We start from the raw sequence: 20,062 nt of genomic DNA on the forward strand, positions 1-20,062 counted from the left end.
TCAGATATCAATAAAAGAGTGACAAGAAGATCACCAAAACAATTTTTTTACTAGAATAAGCATAAAAAATAAATCAAAATGTTACATTGAGTAACAAGAGAATGCATCTTGTTCAAGATCATGGCACCACTTGCGCCTCATGTGGGACAACCTAGCAGATTCGACAAAAGATCACACAACGGAGTATATGGCAATTGGCAAACGCAGTCTACATATCGATTAACAAAAACATGATTTTCCATGTGTCATGCATCATATGATCACACATTTTTGTGTGAAAAAATAAATCAGATATATCAAAATATACTTATTTTTGTATATATTAGTCATTTTTATTGATATAAATATTTTTAAAACTGATCATGTATGCCCACATATTTTATATGCACTATATGGGTTGACCACATATTGCCTGCATTAGCTTTTTCACATCTTACTCAAGATCAAAGGCTTTTTTCATTAATGCTACAACTAATGATAGTCCAACTAATGTGTGATGAACTTCAATATATGGACTCTCTTAGCCAATTGACAAAATGACACAGAACCAGACAATGATACAAAGAGGAGAAAGATAATTGCACATACGACAGGAACAATTCTACAGGAAGGAGAAACATGAGAAGAAAGCAAAGAAAAAGCAAATAGAAGAATTCCAAGTCTATAAGAGAACTAATATTATCCTTTTCTACCTGTCTCATCGTACCTCAGCTTGGTATCAGAGTTGCTTTTTGCAACACCAGCATTACTATATAGTTCACGAATCAAAAATCCAAAAATTCCTAGTTAGGTAAGTGTTGCCATATGTACTTCCTCTTAAGTTAGATAAGAGTTGTGAGTCAAAGATAATTCGCAGCGACAGGAGAAAGCATGAAGTTTCTTATAATCATGTCCTTTATAAAGGGGATCTGAATCATCAACCGCCTACTGACAAAGGAACCATCACACATATTCCGAGCGTGAAAAAATAGATAGCCACAAATCACAGCATGAATTAAAACATGGCACAGACAAAAATCTGACGACTAAAATAACCAAGACAAAATAGGAACAATCCGAAAGGAAAAAACGAGATCGGCACATAATACTAGGCAATAATCTCAAAAACAATTCTAAATTCTATGCAGTAATAAGGAACAATCTCTAAGAGATTAAATTATTATTAGAATATATTATCAGAACATAATTCTAACCTTATATAGAGTTGCTATCTGTGACTGTGCGTGAGCATGACTCTGATTCCTACAAAATAATAAGACATATAGAAAAAAAGATTAATTAAATTTAAAACACTTTAATACAATAATAAAAATAACTTACCTCAATATCAGCATCATTGTCAAACTTTTGATCCTTTGAAATTGTAGAATCTAATAAGACAAAATAAATAACAAATATTTTAATGGAAAACAATAAAGAAATAGAAACAATTTCATTTGAAAACTATTTAATACCTTGAATTTCACTCCATAACCAATCTCGAGCACACATCAAAGCCTCAACAGTTTTAGAATGAAGTTTACTACGGTGAGCATTTAAAACTCTCCCACTAGTACTGAATGTTGATTCGGAAGCAACGGTTGTCACGGGAATGGCCAACACATCCTTAGCAATATCATGCAAAATGGGATATTTGATCCCATTTGTCTTCCACCAACATAAGATATCAAACTCACTTGTTCTTGGCAAAAGAGACTCTTCTAAATAATAATCCAAGTCTGACTTATGTTCAGTACTAGTATTAGAATCCATGAACATCTCAAATTTATCAGCATAACTACCACGCTTAGGAAGTGGAGGCCTTAAAGAAGAAGATTGTGAATTTTTCACTTTCTGCGATTGTTTGGATTTCTTCTCATACTCTTCAACCATGTCATACAACTTTTTCTTTAGTTTTTCAATCTCATACGAAGACATATCACCATAAACAAGAGGATAATAAAATTGAACTGTCTTCATCTTGTACCTCGGATCTAAAATACTCCCAATTGCCAATAAACAATTCATTATGTCCCAATATTTTTCAAATTTTACTTTCATATTTGTTGCCATTGTTTTCACCAAATTATCATCTGAGAGAAGCCAATCACCAATTGCCAACTTAATATCGCAAATAGTTGCGAAGAAAAGATTTATAGTGGGATACTTGGTCCCCGAAAACAACTCTGTGGCATCAAAAAACATCTCCAATTTGGAAGAAATATCTCTCACTTTTGACCAATCTTCTTGTGTGGGAACTCTTTTATATAAAGTCTCACGTTGTTTCAAGTGAGCAAACACAGCTTCATATTCCAATGCAGTGTTAAGCATTAAATATGTAGAGTTCCATCGTGTTTTACAATCAAGTTCTAGTTTCTTTGTGCTTGGAACCTTCAATTGTCGAGCTGTTTCAATAAATTTTTCATCTCTTTTTGGTGTTGCTGTCCAAAATGCAACACTATAACGAATTGTTTCAATGCTATCACTGATTAATTCTAGTCCATCCCTCACAACCAAATTCAAAATATGGGCACAACACCGCATGTGAAATAATTTTCCTTCTAAGATAAGTGAACTCGGAGGAAGCTTGTCCAGAATAAGCTCAATCATAGCATCATTAGTTGTGCAATTATCAACGGTTAAAGTAGATAACTTACGATCCAAGTTCCAATCCAAGAGGCAATCAACAAGTGCATTTGCAAGGACCTCAGCAGTATGTGGACACGGCACATATATAAACCTAGTAGAAAAAGAAATATAATACATTGTAATGATAATAATAATACTATTAATGGTAAATGCAAGTATAAAGTTAAAGAGAAAAAAATTTACCTGACAAGCCGACTTTGTAATTTCCATGAAACATCGATGAAGTGTGAAGTGATCGCTATGAGTCCTCTTTTTTGATTACTTGTCGTCCACATATCAGTTGTCAACGCAATCCGACTAGCATTTAAGTCTAATAATTTTATTGTTTTATTTCTTTCATACTCAAATATCTTCATGATGTCTGTCTTGATTGTATTCCGGGAAACAACTTTAAATATTGGTTGCAGTGCATAAGAGTATCTTCTAAAGCCAACATGATCAACCATAGATAACGGGTACTCATGCAATATAATCATATTTGCAAGCTCTGCCCTTGCTTGATCTTGGTTGAAATGGTATGTCCCAAGCTGCGTTGTCCCATCATTGGATTTTGTTGGCTGCAATAGAGATTGTTGTATGGTCTTCTATTTTTTGTGCAAGCATGTTTTCATGTGGTCAAGTAAATGCTTGGTACCATTCTTAGTTTCACCACCTAAGATCTTCTTACAATCATTGCAGACCGCTTTCCATTTTCCTTCAATTAATTTTTTCTCGAAATGATCCCATGCAATAGATCTAAATTTTCTTTTCTTTTCACCATTTGTACCCGAAATTTCAACATCTAAAGTGTTATTTAGAGTTGCTTCATTTGCCTCAATTGGAACACTCTCATTTTGCGAATGCGATTCAGTCGCTGCATGAACTTCACTTCCCACAGTTGGAGTAGTTAGCATAGCACCCTCAACCTCGTTATCATTAATTTCCATCTGAAAGAATATATCATAATATCAAAAAATCATGTTCTACTTATCCACATAATTCCTACATTAATAAAACAAGGTAATGTTATAGATGAGTTTTTTTTATGAACATACTTTTAAAGAAAAGTCTTCTTAATTGAATGATATCCTTAATCATTATAAACACAGCACAATCTTAATCTATCAGAGAGCATATATCCTTAATTAATTGTCTTCTTTTATCATACAAGTAAAAGAGAAAAAAAGACATCACTAGTTCACTATCTCTGCCAGGTTTGTTTATGTTCTTAACTGTGAAAGTTGTTGAGCTACTAAAATTTTGAATAAATAAAGTTTAGCATAACTATCAACATCATGTTTTTATGCCAAAGCAACATGGATTGATGATTTGATTAATGATTAGCAATAGTGATCCTCTAACATAACAAAGTAATTAACTGCTTAATTTGTTGAAACATTCAGTAATGAGGCCTGGTTTCACCCTTGATCAAGATGGAAAGAAGGAAAATCTTGCTAGATTCTCGTTTCCATTTGAAAGAGCATGCGCATCAAGGTGAGAACAACGTTTCTAATGAGTAATGACTTTGACTAGCAAGTGTTGATGACAAAAACTTGAAATATGGCTCACCTCACTGACAACGGGAGCAAGTGTTGATGACATACAAGGATCGAAGGATGTGTACGCTGACGACGTCGACAGAAGACTAGAGCAAAGATCAAACTTGGACAGGAGGTAGGGACTAGGGAGCGATCAACGAACCAACGATGACGAGGGCGACGTCGGCGGAGATCGATGCGCGAAGGGTGAATGGCGAAGGGACAGCGTCGATGAAGGGAGCGGCGTCGGCGAAGATTGATGCGAAGGGACGGCGTTTGCGAAGGGATGGCGTCTGCGAAGGGACGACGCCGGTGAAGGGACGGCGTCGGCGAAGGGAGCAGCCGGCAACGTCAGGGAAGATGGATGCACGAGGACAGCGCCGAAATGTCGAATGGAGTGGCGTAGGGTTTCCTGTAACCTGTTTAGGAAATAGGAATTAGAGTTTTTTTTATTTTTATCTCACATTTATTTATTTATTTATTTATTTATTATTATTATTATTATTATTATTAAAACCGGGGCGGGTTCGGGGATGGGGATAGCATACCCATACCCGCCCCGATTTAATTTCGGGGATTTTAAAAATCCCCGAACCCGAACCCATACCCGAATTAACTCCCCAAACCCGCCCCCGTTTCGGGTTTTCCCCACGGGGCCCCAAACCCATGGGGAAAATTGCCACCCCTAACTTCTCCCAATCGATCCACTGATCGATTGGGAGGAGGCTTATCGTGAAGACTCACCCAATCGATCAGTCGATCGATTGGGCATGAGCCAATCGATCGGCTGATCGATCCAGCTCATGATTTCTCCCAAAATCAAGTTTAAAGCCTCCTAAACCAACATCCGGTCAACCATGACCTGTTGGTCCATCATGCCTAGCATCCGGTCATCCTTGACTTGCTAGGGCTCGCTCACCGAGTGTCCGGTCAATCCCTTTGACCCACTTGGACTTTCCTCCTCGTGCCAAGTATCTTGTCAATCCCTTTGACCTACTTGAACTTTACTCCTCGTGCCAAGTATCCGGTCAATCCCTTTGACCTACTTGGTCTTTCCAACACCAGATGTCCAATCAGCCTTGATCCATCTGGATTTCCTCGTGCCTGGCTTCACTCACCAGGACTTTTCCAATTGCCTGGCTTCACTCACCAGGACTTCCTTCTGCCTAGCTTCACTCACTAGGTCTTTCACCTGACTTCACTCACCAGGATTTCCTTCTGCCTAGCTTCACTCACTAGGTCTTTCGTATGGCTTCACTCACCAGGATTTCCTTCTGCCTAGCTTCACTCACTAGGTCTTTCACCTGGCTTCACTCACCAGGATTTCCTTCTGCCTAGCTTCACTCACTAGGTCTTTCCTTCTGTCTAGCTTCACTCACTAGGTCTTTCACTTGGCTTCACTCACCAGGATTTTTTCGTCAAGTATCCAGTTAACCTTGACCTACTTGACTCTCCTTCACACATGAACAATTGCATCTGCAATCTCCATGTCTTGTCTCCATGTATTGTCAAACATCAAAACCCAAACATCAAGACTCTAGCTTGACTCAATTCAAGCTCAGTCAACCCGGTCAACCTTGACCTGGGGAATATTGCACCAACAATCTCTCCCTTTTTGATGTTTGACAATATCACTTGTAAGTTAGGCTAATCCCATAGCCTCAACTCCCTTCATGTCAATATATGAATGATGGTTTCCTTCATTCTTCCCTTTTCCCACAGGGCAATACACATTCTCCCCCTATTTAGGGAATGAAGGCCTAACTTAAACCCTAGATTCTCCCCCTATTGGCACACATCACAAACAAAAACTCTCCCCATGAAGAGTTACCCAACGTTGTTCACAACTTCACTCGTTGCTCACAACACAATAATGAAGGTCTCATACTCTTCATTATTCTAAACGCTCATCCTTGAGCATATACCCTTTGGTATATTCACACACGATTCAAATGAAGGTCTCATACCCTTCATTTTCATCAAATGCTCATCCTTGAGCATATATCCCTTAAACAATGAAGATATCCACTCTCCATTGTAATCAAATGTCCACCCTTGAGCATTTTCACGAAAGAAGGTTAACCACCTTCCAAGGTGTATGAAAATTAATTTTCATGTCCTTAAAGAGTAACTCCCCCTAAAGACATGTAAGTCACTTCTGTCATTGCACCAACAATGACTTGGAACTCCTAATTCTTTAGGAAACCCAAATTTAGAAGTTTTGAGGTTCAAAAATTCAATATTGAAACCAAACCTCAACCTAAACCTCTACTTAGTCTTCCTTAAACAATCCATCCTCGTTTTCATCATGAAAACTCCCCCTAAACGTATACAAATATTTTCCAAGGGGTTAGGAATGGTTTCCTAGACTAAAAATGGTTTAGAATGCTGAAAATAAGCTTTCCCAGCCAAAATTAGCATTCCCAATCGATTGGAGTTGGGTCTCAATCGATTGAACCTGCTTGAATCGATCCACTGATCGATTCAGCTAGTGTGGATCAATCGGTGGATCGATCCAGCGAGCTTCTGCTCGCGAGAAATGCCTTCTCAATCGATCGCCCGATCGATTGAGGCACTCCAATCGATCGGGTGATCGATTGAAGCTCTAAAATTGCTGAAATTACATTTCAGTCAACTTCAGAAACTCCCCAAAAATTCTACAAATTCTAAAAATCATGAAACTTGTTGTAGACATTATTTAGGGTATATATTATCAAGGAAAAATAGTTTTCTATGAAAATACATTCCATTTTCAAAGATTGACACAAACTTGGAAACTTGTAAAAAATTTAGTGTTTTCTTCCAAGTTTGTGCTCAACTATTCAATGATGATTACTATCAAAAGATAGTCTTCATCAAGGTTTTCCAAAGGCATTTTAAAACATTTTCAAAATCAATATCCAACTATGTTCCTTGGGCTCAATGCACATGATTTGTACATTAGCTTTCCCAATGATTGGAAAACACATAACTATGTGTTTTGATGAACTTAAAACTCAAAAGAATGCACTAAATCAACATCTTGAGTTTTGTTCATCATTCTAACATCTCACTTGTATCCAATGTGTACTAAAATACATACAAGTCACCTTATAGTTCTTTAGTGAGATGTAAACTTTGGTTTTGCCCTAATTTAGGGATCATGTATATCTATCTAGGCATTTTGAGGTTATGAGCATCCACCAAGGATGTTACTTGTTAATGAATATCATTTGTCCTTAGTTTGCAAGAAATTAAGAACAATGCATGATGTGTTATGACATACATCAAAGATAAATAATTTTCAAAAGAAAATTTTCTATAATTACATGATATATGTATGGCATGACATGGTATTTTTGTGTTTTTCATAATAAAACATGAATGAAAAATATGATATCATGGCATATGATGGGCAAACAGAGCATGACAATTTAGCATAAATGAAATACCTAGATTATCTATCTAAGTATCCTTAAGCCTTAGCTAAATTAAAATTTAAAACCTAGATTGCCCACTATTTCCCAAGAAAATGCCAATAATCCAATGTTGACATTTCTTTTGCTTTTCCTAATTTGTGCCAATTTAAATTAAGCATATTCCTCAAATTTTGGCACAATTTACTCTTTTAAAGAGTAACCATCTGAGTTAAGGCATAAATTGCCTTTAATTTCCTAAGAACAAACCAAAATCCCAACTTGGTAGTTCTTCTGAATTTTCCAATTTGTGTCACTTAAAAGATCATCCAATTTATCAAATTGTGACACATTTTACTCTTCCCAAGAGTAAACATTTATCCTTTTCATTTCCAAAGGTTAATAATAACCTTGAAAATGCTCTCTAAGTGTCAACTTCATCAAGGTTGGGTTAACTACTCTTCTAATCGGAGTTGACACTCTTTAACTCATCTATGGGGTAGAGAAAATGCTCCTAGGAACCCAACACCTATTGGTGCTCATTGGATGCTCTAGGTATTCACTAGGGATAACCTCCCTAGATACTTTCTTAGTGACCTTGTTAGGCTTCTTAGAAACTTTGGTCACTTTTGCTAGGTCAACCTTAGGGATTGCTTCCCTTGTGACCTTTCTAGTGACTTTCTTAGACTTCTTAGAAGTCTTAGTCACATTTGTTGCAAAAATACTCTTAGGGATGACCTCCCTAGTATTTTTGACTTGCCCCTTAGACCTAAACTCGGTTCCATAGCTATATGGAACCCTATAGTAAGAAATTACATCCTTCTTAGCCTTAGGTTTGTATCCCAAACTTCTATGGCCCTTGGATGACCCTTGTTGTACTCCTAGACCCAGGTTTTGCTCATTTTGCCCTTTTAGGATATTTTCCATCCTTTTTAGGGTCTTTTCCATTTTATCAAGCCTTGACCTCAAGACTTGATTTTCTATCATTAAATCCTTAGTTTTTTATTTTTTAATGAATTCATGAGCATTTTTATTTCTAGGCTTATAACTATGGTCCTTAGTGTTATTGCCTAACATTTTACCTACCTTCCTAACCCTAGGTGTGGTAGTCTTAGCATGAAAAGCTACATGATTTTCATTAAAGCTATCATGCTTTCTATTCTTATGGTAAATAGCATTAAAATGATAAAAATTAGAACCAGCATGCTTTTTACCATTATTTAAGGGGATAGGCTCAATAAATGATACCTTTCATTTTACCTTGGAGGCTCCCCCTTGAGTTGTGCTTCCTCCATGAGCCTTGACCGCTTTCTTCCTCTTGGGACATTGGCTCCTATAATGTCCCTTTTGGTTGCACAAGAAGCACACGATGTGCTCCTTGTTCCTCTTTGTTGTGGGGGTGGTCTCCTTGAGCTTCTCTTTGCCCTTTAGTTCCACTTGGTCCTTCTTCTTGGCCAATTTGGGGCACTTGCTCTTGTAGTGCCCATGTTCCCTACACTCAAAACATATAATATGATTTTTATTTTTAATTGAATTAGTTATACCTTCATGTGTAGGGGTGACACATGATCCTCCATTTGATGTTTCTTGATTTTTGGAGGATACATCGTCTTCTTCTCCATTTGACCCAGATGTAGAGACTTCTCTCTCTTCTTGATCTGGTGTCACTGAAAGTTGCTCCCCCTCAATCCTAGAGGTGGAGTCTTCTTCATCTTCATCTTGTATGTGAAACAAAGAGTATACTCCCTCTTTGCCCTTTTCATTGAATTCCTTTGAAGATGAAGCTTCTTGAACTTCTTCTTTGGAAGTTGAGCATCTCTCAACTTCGGAGTTCTTCTCCTCTTGGTCTTGCTCCAATGAGTCGCCCTCTTTGGATTTATCTTGACTTGGTACAGTGGAGGGTTCTTCATGAAGCAATGTCAATTTGCTCCATAGCTCTTTAGCATCTTCAAATTCTCCAATTTTCTCCAAGATGTTGCTCGGCAATAAATTGACCAAAAGCTTGGTCACTTTGTCATTGGCCTCACATCTTTGGATTTGTTCTTGGCTCCACTTGCTCCTCTTGAGGATCTTGCCCTTTGAATTTCTTGGAGCTTTGAAGACTTCCATGAGAGCAAACCATTGCTCTATCTCCATCATCAAGAAATTTTCGATCCTTGATTTCCAAAGATCGAAACTTGTTGAAACGAATGACGGAGGCACCCTTGTGTCGAATCCGAGTCCATCTCGGAATTCCATCTTGAAGTTGAGCTTGATGAAATCTTTGACTTAAAGAATTTTGCTCCAACTTCTTCACCCTCTAGCTTATTGACCCTTCCGGCGATGATTCCGGTGAAGAATGACCTTGCTCTGATACCACTTGTTGGGACTGAATATGCAGCTAGAGGGGGGTGAATAGCTCGGCGTGATCTCGTGCTTGACGTTGCTTGTTTCTTCAAAGATATGCAGCGGAAAATACAAAGAAACATTCACACAACGCTAACAAGAGGATTTACTTGGTATCTACCTCACAAGAGGTGACTAGTCCAAGGATCCACACACTCACTCACCCTCCACTAATAAAACACTCTTTTACGGTAACTACCGAAGGCGGAGAAGCCCTACAAGTTCACACTACAAGAAGAAAAGGGAAAGGGAACAAAATATAAGCAAAAGCTTACAAGTTTGCACAAGACAAACCCTAACCCTAGATTTCTTCTTCTACCTGTAGATCCGCCTCTTGACTTGGAAAACCTCCAAGAAGCTTCAAGAACTGGCGGTGAGAACTTTGTGGAGTCGCTGTGAAGATCTGGGATGAAAATCGTGAGCTCTGGAAGTTTTTCCTGAAGTTCTCTCGAAGACGAAAGCACGCCAACAGCTATATCCTACGCCAACGGTCAAATCTCAATCTATCGGATTGCTCCCAATCGATTGGGGAGGCTTTGGATCGATCGGTCGATCGATCCAGAGCACCTCTGTGCTCTCGGGAATTTGTCTGGATTGATCGGTCAATCGATCCAGGTCCCATCGCGTGAAATCGCGCCTCCCAATCGATCCACTGATCTATTGGGGGCTCTGGATCGATCGAACAATCGATCCAGAGCTGTTCTGTGCGATCGCACACTTCTACCAATCGATCCACTGATCGATTGGGAGGAGGCTTGTCACGAAGACTCGCCCAATCGATCAGTCGATCGATTGGGCATGAGCCAATCGATCGGCTGATCGATCCAGCTCATGATTTCTCCCAAAATCAAGTCTAAAGCCTCCTAAACCAACATCCGGTCAACCATGACCTGTTGGTCCATCATGCCTAGCATCCGGTCACCCTTGACCTGCTAGGGCTCGCTCACCGAGTGTCTAGTCAATCCCTTTGACCCACTTGGACTTTCCTCCTTGTGCCAAGTATCCGGTCAATCCCTTTAACCTACTTGGACTTTACTCCTCGTGTCAAGTATCCAATCAATCCCTTTGACCTACTTGGTCTTTCCAACACCAGATGTCTGATCAACCTTGATCCATCTGGATTTCCTCGCGTCTGGCTTCACTCACCAGGACTTCCTTCTGCCTAGCTTCACTCACTAGGTCTTTCACCTGGCTTCACTCACCAGGATTTCCTTCTGCCTAGCTTCACTCACTAGGTCTTTCATCTGACTTCACTCACCAGGATTTCCTTCTGCCTAGCTTCACTCACTAGGTCTTTCCTTCTTCCTAGCTTCACTCACTAGAACTTCCTTCTGCCTAGCTTCACTCACTAGGTCTTTCACCTGGCTTCACTCACCAGGATTTTTCCGTCAAGTATCCAGTCAACCTTGACCTACTTGACTCTCCTTCACACATGAACAATTGCACATGCAATCTCCATGTCTTGTCTCCATGTATTGTCAAACATCGAAACTCAAACATCAAGACTTAAGCTTGACTCAATTCAAGCTCAGTCAACCCGGTCAACCTTGACCTGGGGAATATTACACCAACAGTGGCTGGCCCCTAGCTTGGGTAAGAAGCTGGGCTTTGGGTGGATAAAAAAGCTTTTAATAAGGGGCTACAACAGGGACCTAGAGGAGGAATTAGTTTTGACCTCCTAATGGACTTGAGCTTCCTGTGTTCGACCCGAACACCCAACTCAAGTTCATCAATAATAACTCATACTACTAAAGAGTCATTATTGAACTACCGCACCAATCTCATATTACATTATGGGCTCCTTCTTATCATGAGTGTATTAGTCTCCTTGTGTTTAAGATATCGAATGTCCATTAATTAAATGAGTTACTGACAACTCACTTAATTAATATCTAGCTCCAAGAGTAGTACCACTCAACTTCATTGTCATGTCGAAACTAAGTCCACCTGCAGGGTTTACATGACAATCCTTATGAACTCCTCAAGGGGACATCATCAACCTAGATAACTAGGACACAGTTTCCTTCTATAATCAACAACACATCGTATAAATAATATTATTTCCTAACTTATCGGACCTATTGATTTAATGAATAAATCTCACCCATTAATAAATTAAAGAAATAAATACTAAGTATATGTGTTTGTTATTATATCGGGATTAAGAGTACACATATCCATAATAACAGAGGTTATGTTCTTTTATGCAATCAGTACAAAAGGAACAACCTCAAATGGTCATGTTCAATACACACATAGTGTACTAGTGTAATTGTATAGTCAAGATAAACTAGTACCAAATTACACTGCAACCATTCCAATAGTTTGTCCAATCCATCTTGGTTATGAGCTACTATTTATAATTTATAAAGAACTGATAACATGATCTTCTGTGTGACACCACACACTATGTTATCTACAATATAAATTAAATGGACAACTGTATTTTACTAAATGCAGATATTTGACTAATGTGATTCTTATTATAAAATAAATGTTTATACAAAAAGCTAGGTTTTTAGTATACATTCTAACAGAGTGTTTGGCCAAAAGAAGAATTTTTTTTAATGTATCCGTTAGACTCTCACTTTGTTAGTTCTTGTATGGACTTTGAACTTATCAAGGTAATCTTGTGGCATACATCTAGTCATCAACCTTTAATTTGTTCCTTGCAAGTTGTGGTGCCCTCTATCCAATTTTGACTGTTTCCAAACTAGTTGTGGGTCAGCATATAAAACAGGGAGTGTTTGGCAAAAAGAAGATTTTTTTTTTCTAATGTATCGGTGAAGCTCTCACTTTGTTGGTTCTTGAATGGACTTTGAACTTATCAAAGTAATCTTGTGGCATACATATATTCAGCAACCTTTAATTTGTTCCTTGCCCGTTGTGGTGTCCTCTATCCAATTTTGACGGTTTTCAAACTAGTTGTGGGTCAATGGCAACATGTTTACATATAAAACGGGGAGTGTCTGGCAAAAAGAAAGTTTTTTTTTTTCTAATGTATCGGTGAGGCTCTCACTTTGTTGGTTCTTGAATGGACTTTGAACTTATCAAGGAAATCTTGTGGCATACATCTAGTCATCAAACTTTAATTTGTTCCTTGCCAGTTGTGGTGCCCTCTATCCAATTTTGATGGTTTCCAAACTAGTTGTGGGTAAGTGGTAACATGTTTACATATAAAATGGGGAGTTTTGGCCAAAAGAAGAGGTTTTTTTTTCTAATGTATCGGTGAGGCTCTCACTTTGTTGGTTCTTGAATGGACTTTGAACTTATCAAGGTAATCTTGTGGCATACATCTATTCATCAACCTTTAATTTGTTCCTTGCTAGTTGGTGCCCTCTATCCAATTTTGATGGTTTCCAAACTAGTTGTGGGTCAGTGGCAACGTGTTTACATATAAAATGGGATGTGTTTGGCCAAAAGAAGGATTTTTTTTTCCTAAGGTATCGATGAGGCTCTCACTTTGTGGGTCCTTGAATGGACTTGAAATTTATCAAGGTAATCTTGTGGCATACATATATTCATCAACCTTTAATTTGTTCCTTGCCAGTTGTGGTGCCCTCTATCTAATTTTGATAGTTTCCAAACTAGTTGTGTGTCAGTGACAACATGTTTACATATAAAACGGGGAGTATTTGGCCAAAAGAAATGATTTATACAAGAGAAATCATGACCAAATGATTATCAATGAACTAATTGATTTATTGAAGTCATGCTTAAAGCCATGTACATGACTAATCTTCTATTCGATGACTCCCAAGTGTACTTATCCACAAACATAAATATTAAGTTCATATGATGATCAATCTAAATCAGCTGCTTAGTTGACTTGACTACCATCAATCGATCAGAGAAACCTAATAGTCAACTGACTCTAATTTTAGCCCCAAACAAAAATATTTTGTTCGCTGAAGGAATTAAATGGTGCCTCCAACCAACTCGATCATCGATTACAACCATCCTAATGGTCAACCTATACGTTGAGATCTATCCTCTCCTATGAATATGTAATCTTTCAACTCTCAACTAACTAAGAGTTATTCCTTTGCAGCTCCATTACCACCAAGTTGTCTCGTGTTAGGTTTCTCATTTCTTGGATGCACTTGAGCTCTCGGTTTTCTGCATGTGTCATACTTGATGCTCTACTTAGGTAGTTAGTCCTTATACTCCAATGTTCTTTGTCTTGCAATTCCTTGAATGTCTTAGCCATTTTTCTTCGATCTCTGTTGACCTCGAGTCACAAAGTATCCAATGTTCTTGGTACCAACATGCCGTCTGTATGTGCATTGACAAATGTCTAAGTTTCTAAGAATCTACCCGGGCTAATAATGCTGGTCAAAATTTTATCATATCGGACGGATTGATAAAGAATTTGTATGGGATACCTTGCCATTGCAAATTAAAAAAATAATTGGACCCGGGCTAAAGCCTGGGTAAACCAATACTTGGCTACGCCCTTGGCCTTTTCATAGTTTAGGAAGATCATAAGTGTAAACTACAAAGTGATCAAGGGATGATATTTATTATGAATGCATTATTGATAATAGAAAGGTTCCAAGAAAGATAATTAAACATAACAAGGGCCAATACATATGCATGATAAACAAGGCCAACCATAACCACAAATGCACTTGACCCCAACTAATGAGTTAGGTTTACTGAGGAAGCTTGTTCAGCTTGCAGTAAGCATAGTCCTTGTACATCTTAGTCTTATACTTTGTAGGAGTCTCATCACTCACTAGTTGTGGCAGCGGACCAATCTCCATCTCAGGGGGAGGGCTACAAAACACCGGCCACGACATCCTTGCCTTCTCTTTGTTCACAGTTGTCCTATGCAAAACACTCTTGTAATATCCGTTGCTTAGTATCTGCATAAACACACAGTAAATATTCAAGGAAGGTCAGGTAATTAACTTGACACGTATTGAAACTTGGCAAGGATATTCGAAAACAAGAAGGGTATTTATATATATATATACCTCGATTTGGTCTCCTATGTGAACGATAATGGCATTAGGAATGTGTTTAACATCGAACCATTGATCATCTTTGAAGACTTGAAGTCCAGGAACATCATTAGGCACCAAGATTGTGATCGCAGACATGTCGGTGTGGGACACGACCCCTAAGGCTAGGTCCGGGCGTGGGCATGGAGGGTAGTAGTTGATCTTAAGTAGGTATTCCAAGTTTTGTCCTCCGACAGACTGCATAAGCACATGATCTTCTAGTCCTAGTCCCTTTGATAGCATTATAAGAATTTTGTTCACCAAAATACCCAAGTATTTTCTGTATTCCTCGTTAGCCTTCCTGTACAAGTCCATGATGGTTATATCTATATCACATTTTTGTGTATACTGCTACACCATAAAAAATTAATTATTTCATTTTAATTATTTTATCAAAATACTTCTGATATTAAAATTGTTTAATTTCATCAAAATCACTTCCAAACTTTTAAATCCTAAAATTTTAAATTCTAAATCTTAAATCTTCAATATTATTATATCAAAATATTTTTTGTGCTCACAATTATTTGAATTTTATTAAAATCATTTTAAATAGTTGTAATAACTAATGGTAACTATTATAATAGTATTGAAAATAAAGATATTCTATAGATAAAACATCCGTGGGATGCCTTTTGATTCATTTAAAAAAGTGACACTATTTTGACGATTTATATAATTTAAAATGTACTTTTAATTTTTGACCCAAAAAAATTATAACCAAGAATATTACTTAAAAAAAATCTGAGGTTATGTTTGATTAAAATACAGAAGCGTGCTGGACACCGATTATGAACAGGTAAAAGAACGGTGCTTGCCATTTTCTTTTCAGGCTTCTTCTTTATTTTCAAAGCCAAATGGATACCTAAAAGAAAGAAATATTGGAGCAAAATGTCAAATTTGTCATTTTAGCGGACACTTCAAGACGGTCCCACGTTCTCTGGAAAGGGATACTTCACGGAAGATATTTGCGCTAACACAGCGTTTGCATGAAAAATGATGCTTGGATGGAAACTGCTTAAAAGAAAGAAATATGATCCATGGAAACGTGAAGCTTTCCATGCCAACCACCTACTGTCGCATGCATGCACGTATGCTTTTATTGAGAGGCCGTGATACGACGAGGAAGAAGACGACTCCACCGGCCAGCTATGTAATCCTTAGCCCAGTTAATTTTCCTAATTCGGTATGCATCTGAAATATAATTAATATCTATATATTTAGAGATCCATCTTTAAATATATATTTAAATTCTATTTTTACTTTTATTTTTTTCTCTTAAATATTTTATCAGTAATGTACCAACCTGTCGAGAGAGACTTAATTAACTCCATGCATGCATGCATATTTGAATTAGTTTTACCTGTATTCTGGAGGGATCTTTGGCCAGAAGGCGTAATTGATCGTGGCGGGCGGCCAGATGTTGTGGAAGAGGAAGTCAACCCACGCCTTCTTCCCCTCCAGATCCTTCTGCAACTTGGTGCCGTAGCCCTCCGTACTCCCTGGCTTGCTCGCGTACTTCTCCTTCTCCTCCGGTGGCAGCTCGAAGAAGGCCTTCCCCACCCGCTGCAGCTCGCGCACCACTTCCGCCGGGATGCCGTGGTTGACCACCTGGAAGATCCCCCACTCCCTGGCCGCCGCCGCGACCCGGCTCGCCAGCGCCCCCGGTCGGCCTCGCCGGCGAGGTCAACCACGGGGATCTCGGGGGCCGGCCCGCGGTAAGTGGTGAAGCCCGGCTGCTCGTGCTCCGGCCGCACGAACTCCGCCGGGATGTCGTTGGCCGCCGCGCTCAGCGACGCGATCGCCTGGACACGCTCCACCTCCATTAAGCTTCGATCGATCGAGCTGCGCGAGAAGGGCGGCGGGGGAGCAAAGCTATAAATTGTGCCGGTGGGCTACATCAGTCAAATTTCATTTTTGATTAATTATTCACGTCGCCGACGTGCCTGCTTGGCGTTCACTTGTTGCAACTACCAACGTCGAGGTGCGCCCATAGTGCCCAAACAAACTAGATTGCATTTTCTAGAAGCTAGTAGGTGCCAAAAGTAATGTGGCGGAGACATGGCCACGTGGCAAACCTAGGATTTGATCAACCCATTCGGATAGAAATTAATCAATTCATGATGAATTCGAATCGAGTCAGTCGACTCGTTTTCGAGTCACGTCAAATGACTCATAATTGAGCTCGATTCGAGTTAGTCCAAATCACATCCAAATTAAGTTCAATCGGTCAAATCTATGATTAGATCATTAGATTCGGATCAAATCTCTCCTCAGCTCGGATGCAACATGACCGTTATAATAACATCTGGTGGGTGTGCTCTTTGGTTATGAGGAAAAAAGTAACTCCTTTAACAATTTCAGTGATGTCTTCACTCTCTTCATAAGGTAATCGTGGCAATATCTAAAGGTACACAGATTCATATCACATAATTATTATTGCACTTCTAAATCATCTTTAATCAATTATTGTTCATTTTATTATATTTTAATTGTTTTTTATAACGATCAAATACATTTTGACAAAAGCACGTGATTCAAGCCTCAGATTTATGTCATATAAATATCATTGTAGGATTGTAAATAAATTAAGTGTGCCCGTGAATAAGGTCAGTGTTCAATTTAATAAAAATTTATTTATATTCGTTCAAAATATATATAAGATTAATAAATAAACAAGTTTGAATAGCTCGTTAAATTAAATAAAAAAAAATTGAACATATATGTATTTAGCTCGTTAACGTTCGTAAACAATATTCGTGAATAATGTTCGTGAACAATGTTCACAAACCATATTCATTAATAAAATTATTTTCAATATACTAAATAAATAATAAAATAAATAAATAAATTTAAATTATCAAACTCAATAAGTAATCAAACAATTAAAAATTTTAAATAATTAAATAAGCTTGAATTGAAAGTTCGATAATATCTAAACGAACCAAACTTAAACCAAACTCAAACCAAGCTTGAACCAAGCTTAAGCCAAGTTTGAATTGAGAGCTCGATAATATCTAAATGAATCAAACTCACGTCAACTTTAAACAAGGTTAAGCTTATAAAACCAAACTAAACTTGAAAAATTATTTCTAAAACTTAGTTCATTTTAAGTTTGGCTCGGCTCAGCTCAGCTCGATTATCTTATCAAATAAATCTAACATCTTAAAATTCAACTCAACTCGCCTACAACACTAATTGCACTACTAGAGTTTCTTCATTCTGCCATTTTTTTTTTCAAAATTTAAGTATTAGGTTTAGATTTAATGCTAAATGATCATTATTGCACTCTTGGAATTCCAATTGGTTAATTTTTTTAAAAAAAATTTAAAACTTTTAGAGTTGTCAAGCATTGTTTTTGAAAAAATATGTTTTATGCTCATAGAAGTTTTGAATTCATACCATTTTATTTTTCAATATTTTGAGAGCTCTATGCGCTTGTTGAGGACTTTTGCCAAAAGGTTCTTGAAAAGCATAGAGGCCTTAGATTTTTGCATAATAGATACTTTTTAACTCCTAAAATCAGAGTCATTTTTCTTCTTACTTCTTTTAACATGGTCGTGTGGATCACATAGTCAGTGTTGTTTGCCTTTGGTTGTTATTTGGATTGACAACAAACATTACTTTCTCTCCACATTTAACTCCTATCAACGGAAAATGCACAAAGAACAGATATCTGAACAAATAGAATAATTATCTTGAATGTAAGACGAGTATAAAAGTGTATAGACAAAGCATGCGTAAAGTATATAAATGTGCGTCAAAACATGCGTAATAAGTGTATATAATCTATGCACATCACACCCCCAGACTTAAACCTTTATTTGTCCTCAAGCAAAATATCGCAATCTAAACTCATGTGCTCTATGCTATATGCGTCATAATCCTTAGTGCACTTTCCTAACTCTATCTACCAGTTTCATTGATGAGCACGATCATGGAAGTAACTCAAGTATGGCCTAAGCATAAGTTTCTTCTGCAAAGTGCAATAAGTGACCCAAACTCTACAAATTTCAATATTTGTCCTAGTCAAGTCGTCATCCAATTGAGTTCCTAATATTCCCGGTGATAAGCACTTACTTGTCACACACTTTGTTCATATTCTTCAATCTATCCAAGGTCTCAAAAGCGTGCTTGATATCAAGAGAAACATAGCAGTCATTTCCCCAGTAACCTAACTCGATCTCAAAGGGGTAACTTGCTAATATCCACTCACAACAGTTATTTTTTATATCTTTTTTTTTATAAATGATTGCAAGATGCAACACTTAAACACAAATGCACAAAAATACAAATATTGGGATATTTGATTTTTCCAAATAAAGTTACATGATTCGAGCATCATCCAGTAACCAAAATATAGTTTGAGAAATTACCATGGGGACTAATTACTAAACAAATAAGATGAATCATGACTATTCCAATGATATCAACCATTCAAGCTCAATTTTAGTCATCTCTTCACTCTCTACATAAGATAATCGTGACAATATCGAAAGGTACACAGTGACATTGAACATTAATATTTCCGCAATTCGTTATCTTTCCCTTCCAACTCTCCTTCAGAATCCGACTTGAGCATTAGAGGGAGTCATTAAGGTTTGTCTTGCTCTCCCTTCTAACATTTTCTTCAGTTCTTTCAATTATCGTCAATAGATACTTCATCCAAGTCCTTAATTATATTGCTAGGCTCAGCTACCAACCCTGCAACCGCAAGACAAGACAATCGCCTGTCCAATGGGAGTCAATCCAATAAGAGCTTGTCCGATAGGAATAGATCTGACACGTATCAGACATATCGAGAAAGAGCTCAACCGTGAATACATTAAGATCGAGTCAGCTCATCCCTTAATCTCAATTGAATCACCCGTAATTGTCATTGATGTCTGTAGGAACTGGCAATGCCCTTCCTAGAAGGTGTATGTTGTGTTTGACTCCAGATTCAGACTAGAGCACTCCCAGCGTGATGTTCTAGAAGCAACACTTGAAACGATGAATTGAAGGACATCATGTTTTACGATTTACATTTTTTAATTGAGATCATATATCCAATTTTTTAAACCAATTAATTTTAAAATCATCAGTGAAGTCCATAAAATTTTTTCATGTTGTCAAGGTAAATCTGGAGCTC

At 37.7% G+C, this 20,062-nt stretch overlaps 1 protein-coding gene and 1 pseudogene across 1 annotated transcript; both read right to left on the minus strand.

The window, feature by feature from the left end:
* Positions 1 to 1,194: 1,194 nt before the first annotated feature.
* On the minus strand, positions 1,195 to 4,697 carry LOC121972873 (zinc finger BED domain-containing protein RICESLEEPER 2-like). Its single transcript, XM_042524493.1, has 7 exons — positions 4,694 to 4,697; positions 4,313 to 4,557; positions 3,309 to 3,554; positions 2,812 to 3,185; positions 1,455 to 2,719; positions 1,321 to 1,370; positions 1,195 to 1,242 (listed from the first exon to the last, which is right to left on the minus strand). The coding sequence occupies exons 1-7, from the start codon at positions 4,695 to 4,697 to the stop codon at positions 1,195 to 1,197; spliced, it is 2,232 nt and encodes a 743-aa protein (XP_042380427.1).
* A 9,742-nt stretch (positions 4,698 to 14,439) lies between these two features.
* On the minus strand, positions 14,440 to 16,804 carry LOC121971550 (annotated as a pseudogene).
* Positions 16,805 to 20,062: the final 3,258 nt, after the last annotated feature.

The sequence above is a fragment of the Zingiber officinale genome, chromosome 4A (genome assembly GCF_018446385.1).
Source record: "Zingiber officinale cultivar Zhangliang chromosome 4A, Zo_v1.1, whole genome shotgun sequence".
NCBI classification, from domain to species: Eukaryota; Viridiplantae; Streptophyta; class Magnoliopsida; order Zingiberales; family Zingiberaceae; genus Zingiber; species Zingiber officinale.

Excerpts from the sequence above, each read along its gene's own strand:
- LOC121972873 (XM_042524493.1), bottom strand. Across the intron at positions 2,720-2,811 it reads TTACAAAGTCGGCTTGTCAG|GTTTATATATGTGCCGTGTC; the intron begins GTAAATTTTTTT and ends TTTTTCTACTAG. Across the intron at positions 1,243-1,320 it reads ACAATGATGCTGATATTGAG|GAATCAGAGTCATGCTCACG; the intron begins GTAAGTTATTTT and ends ATTATTTTGTAG.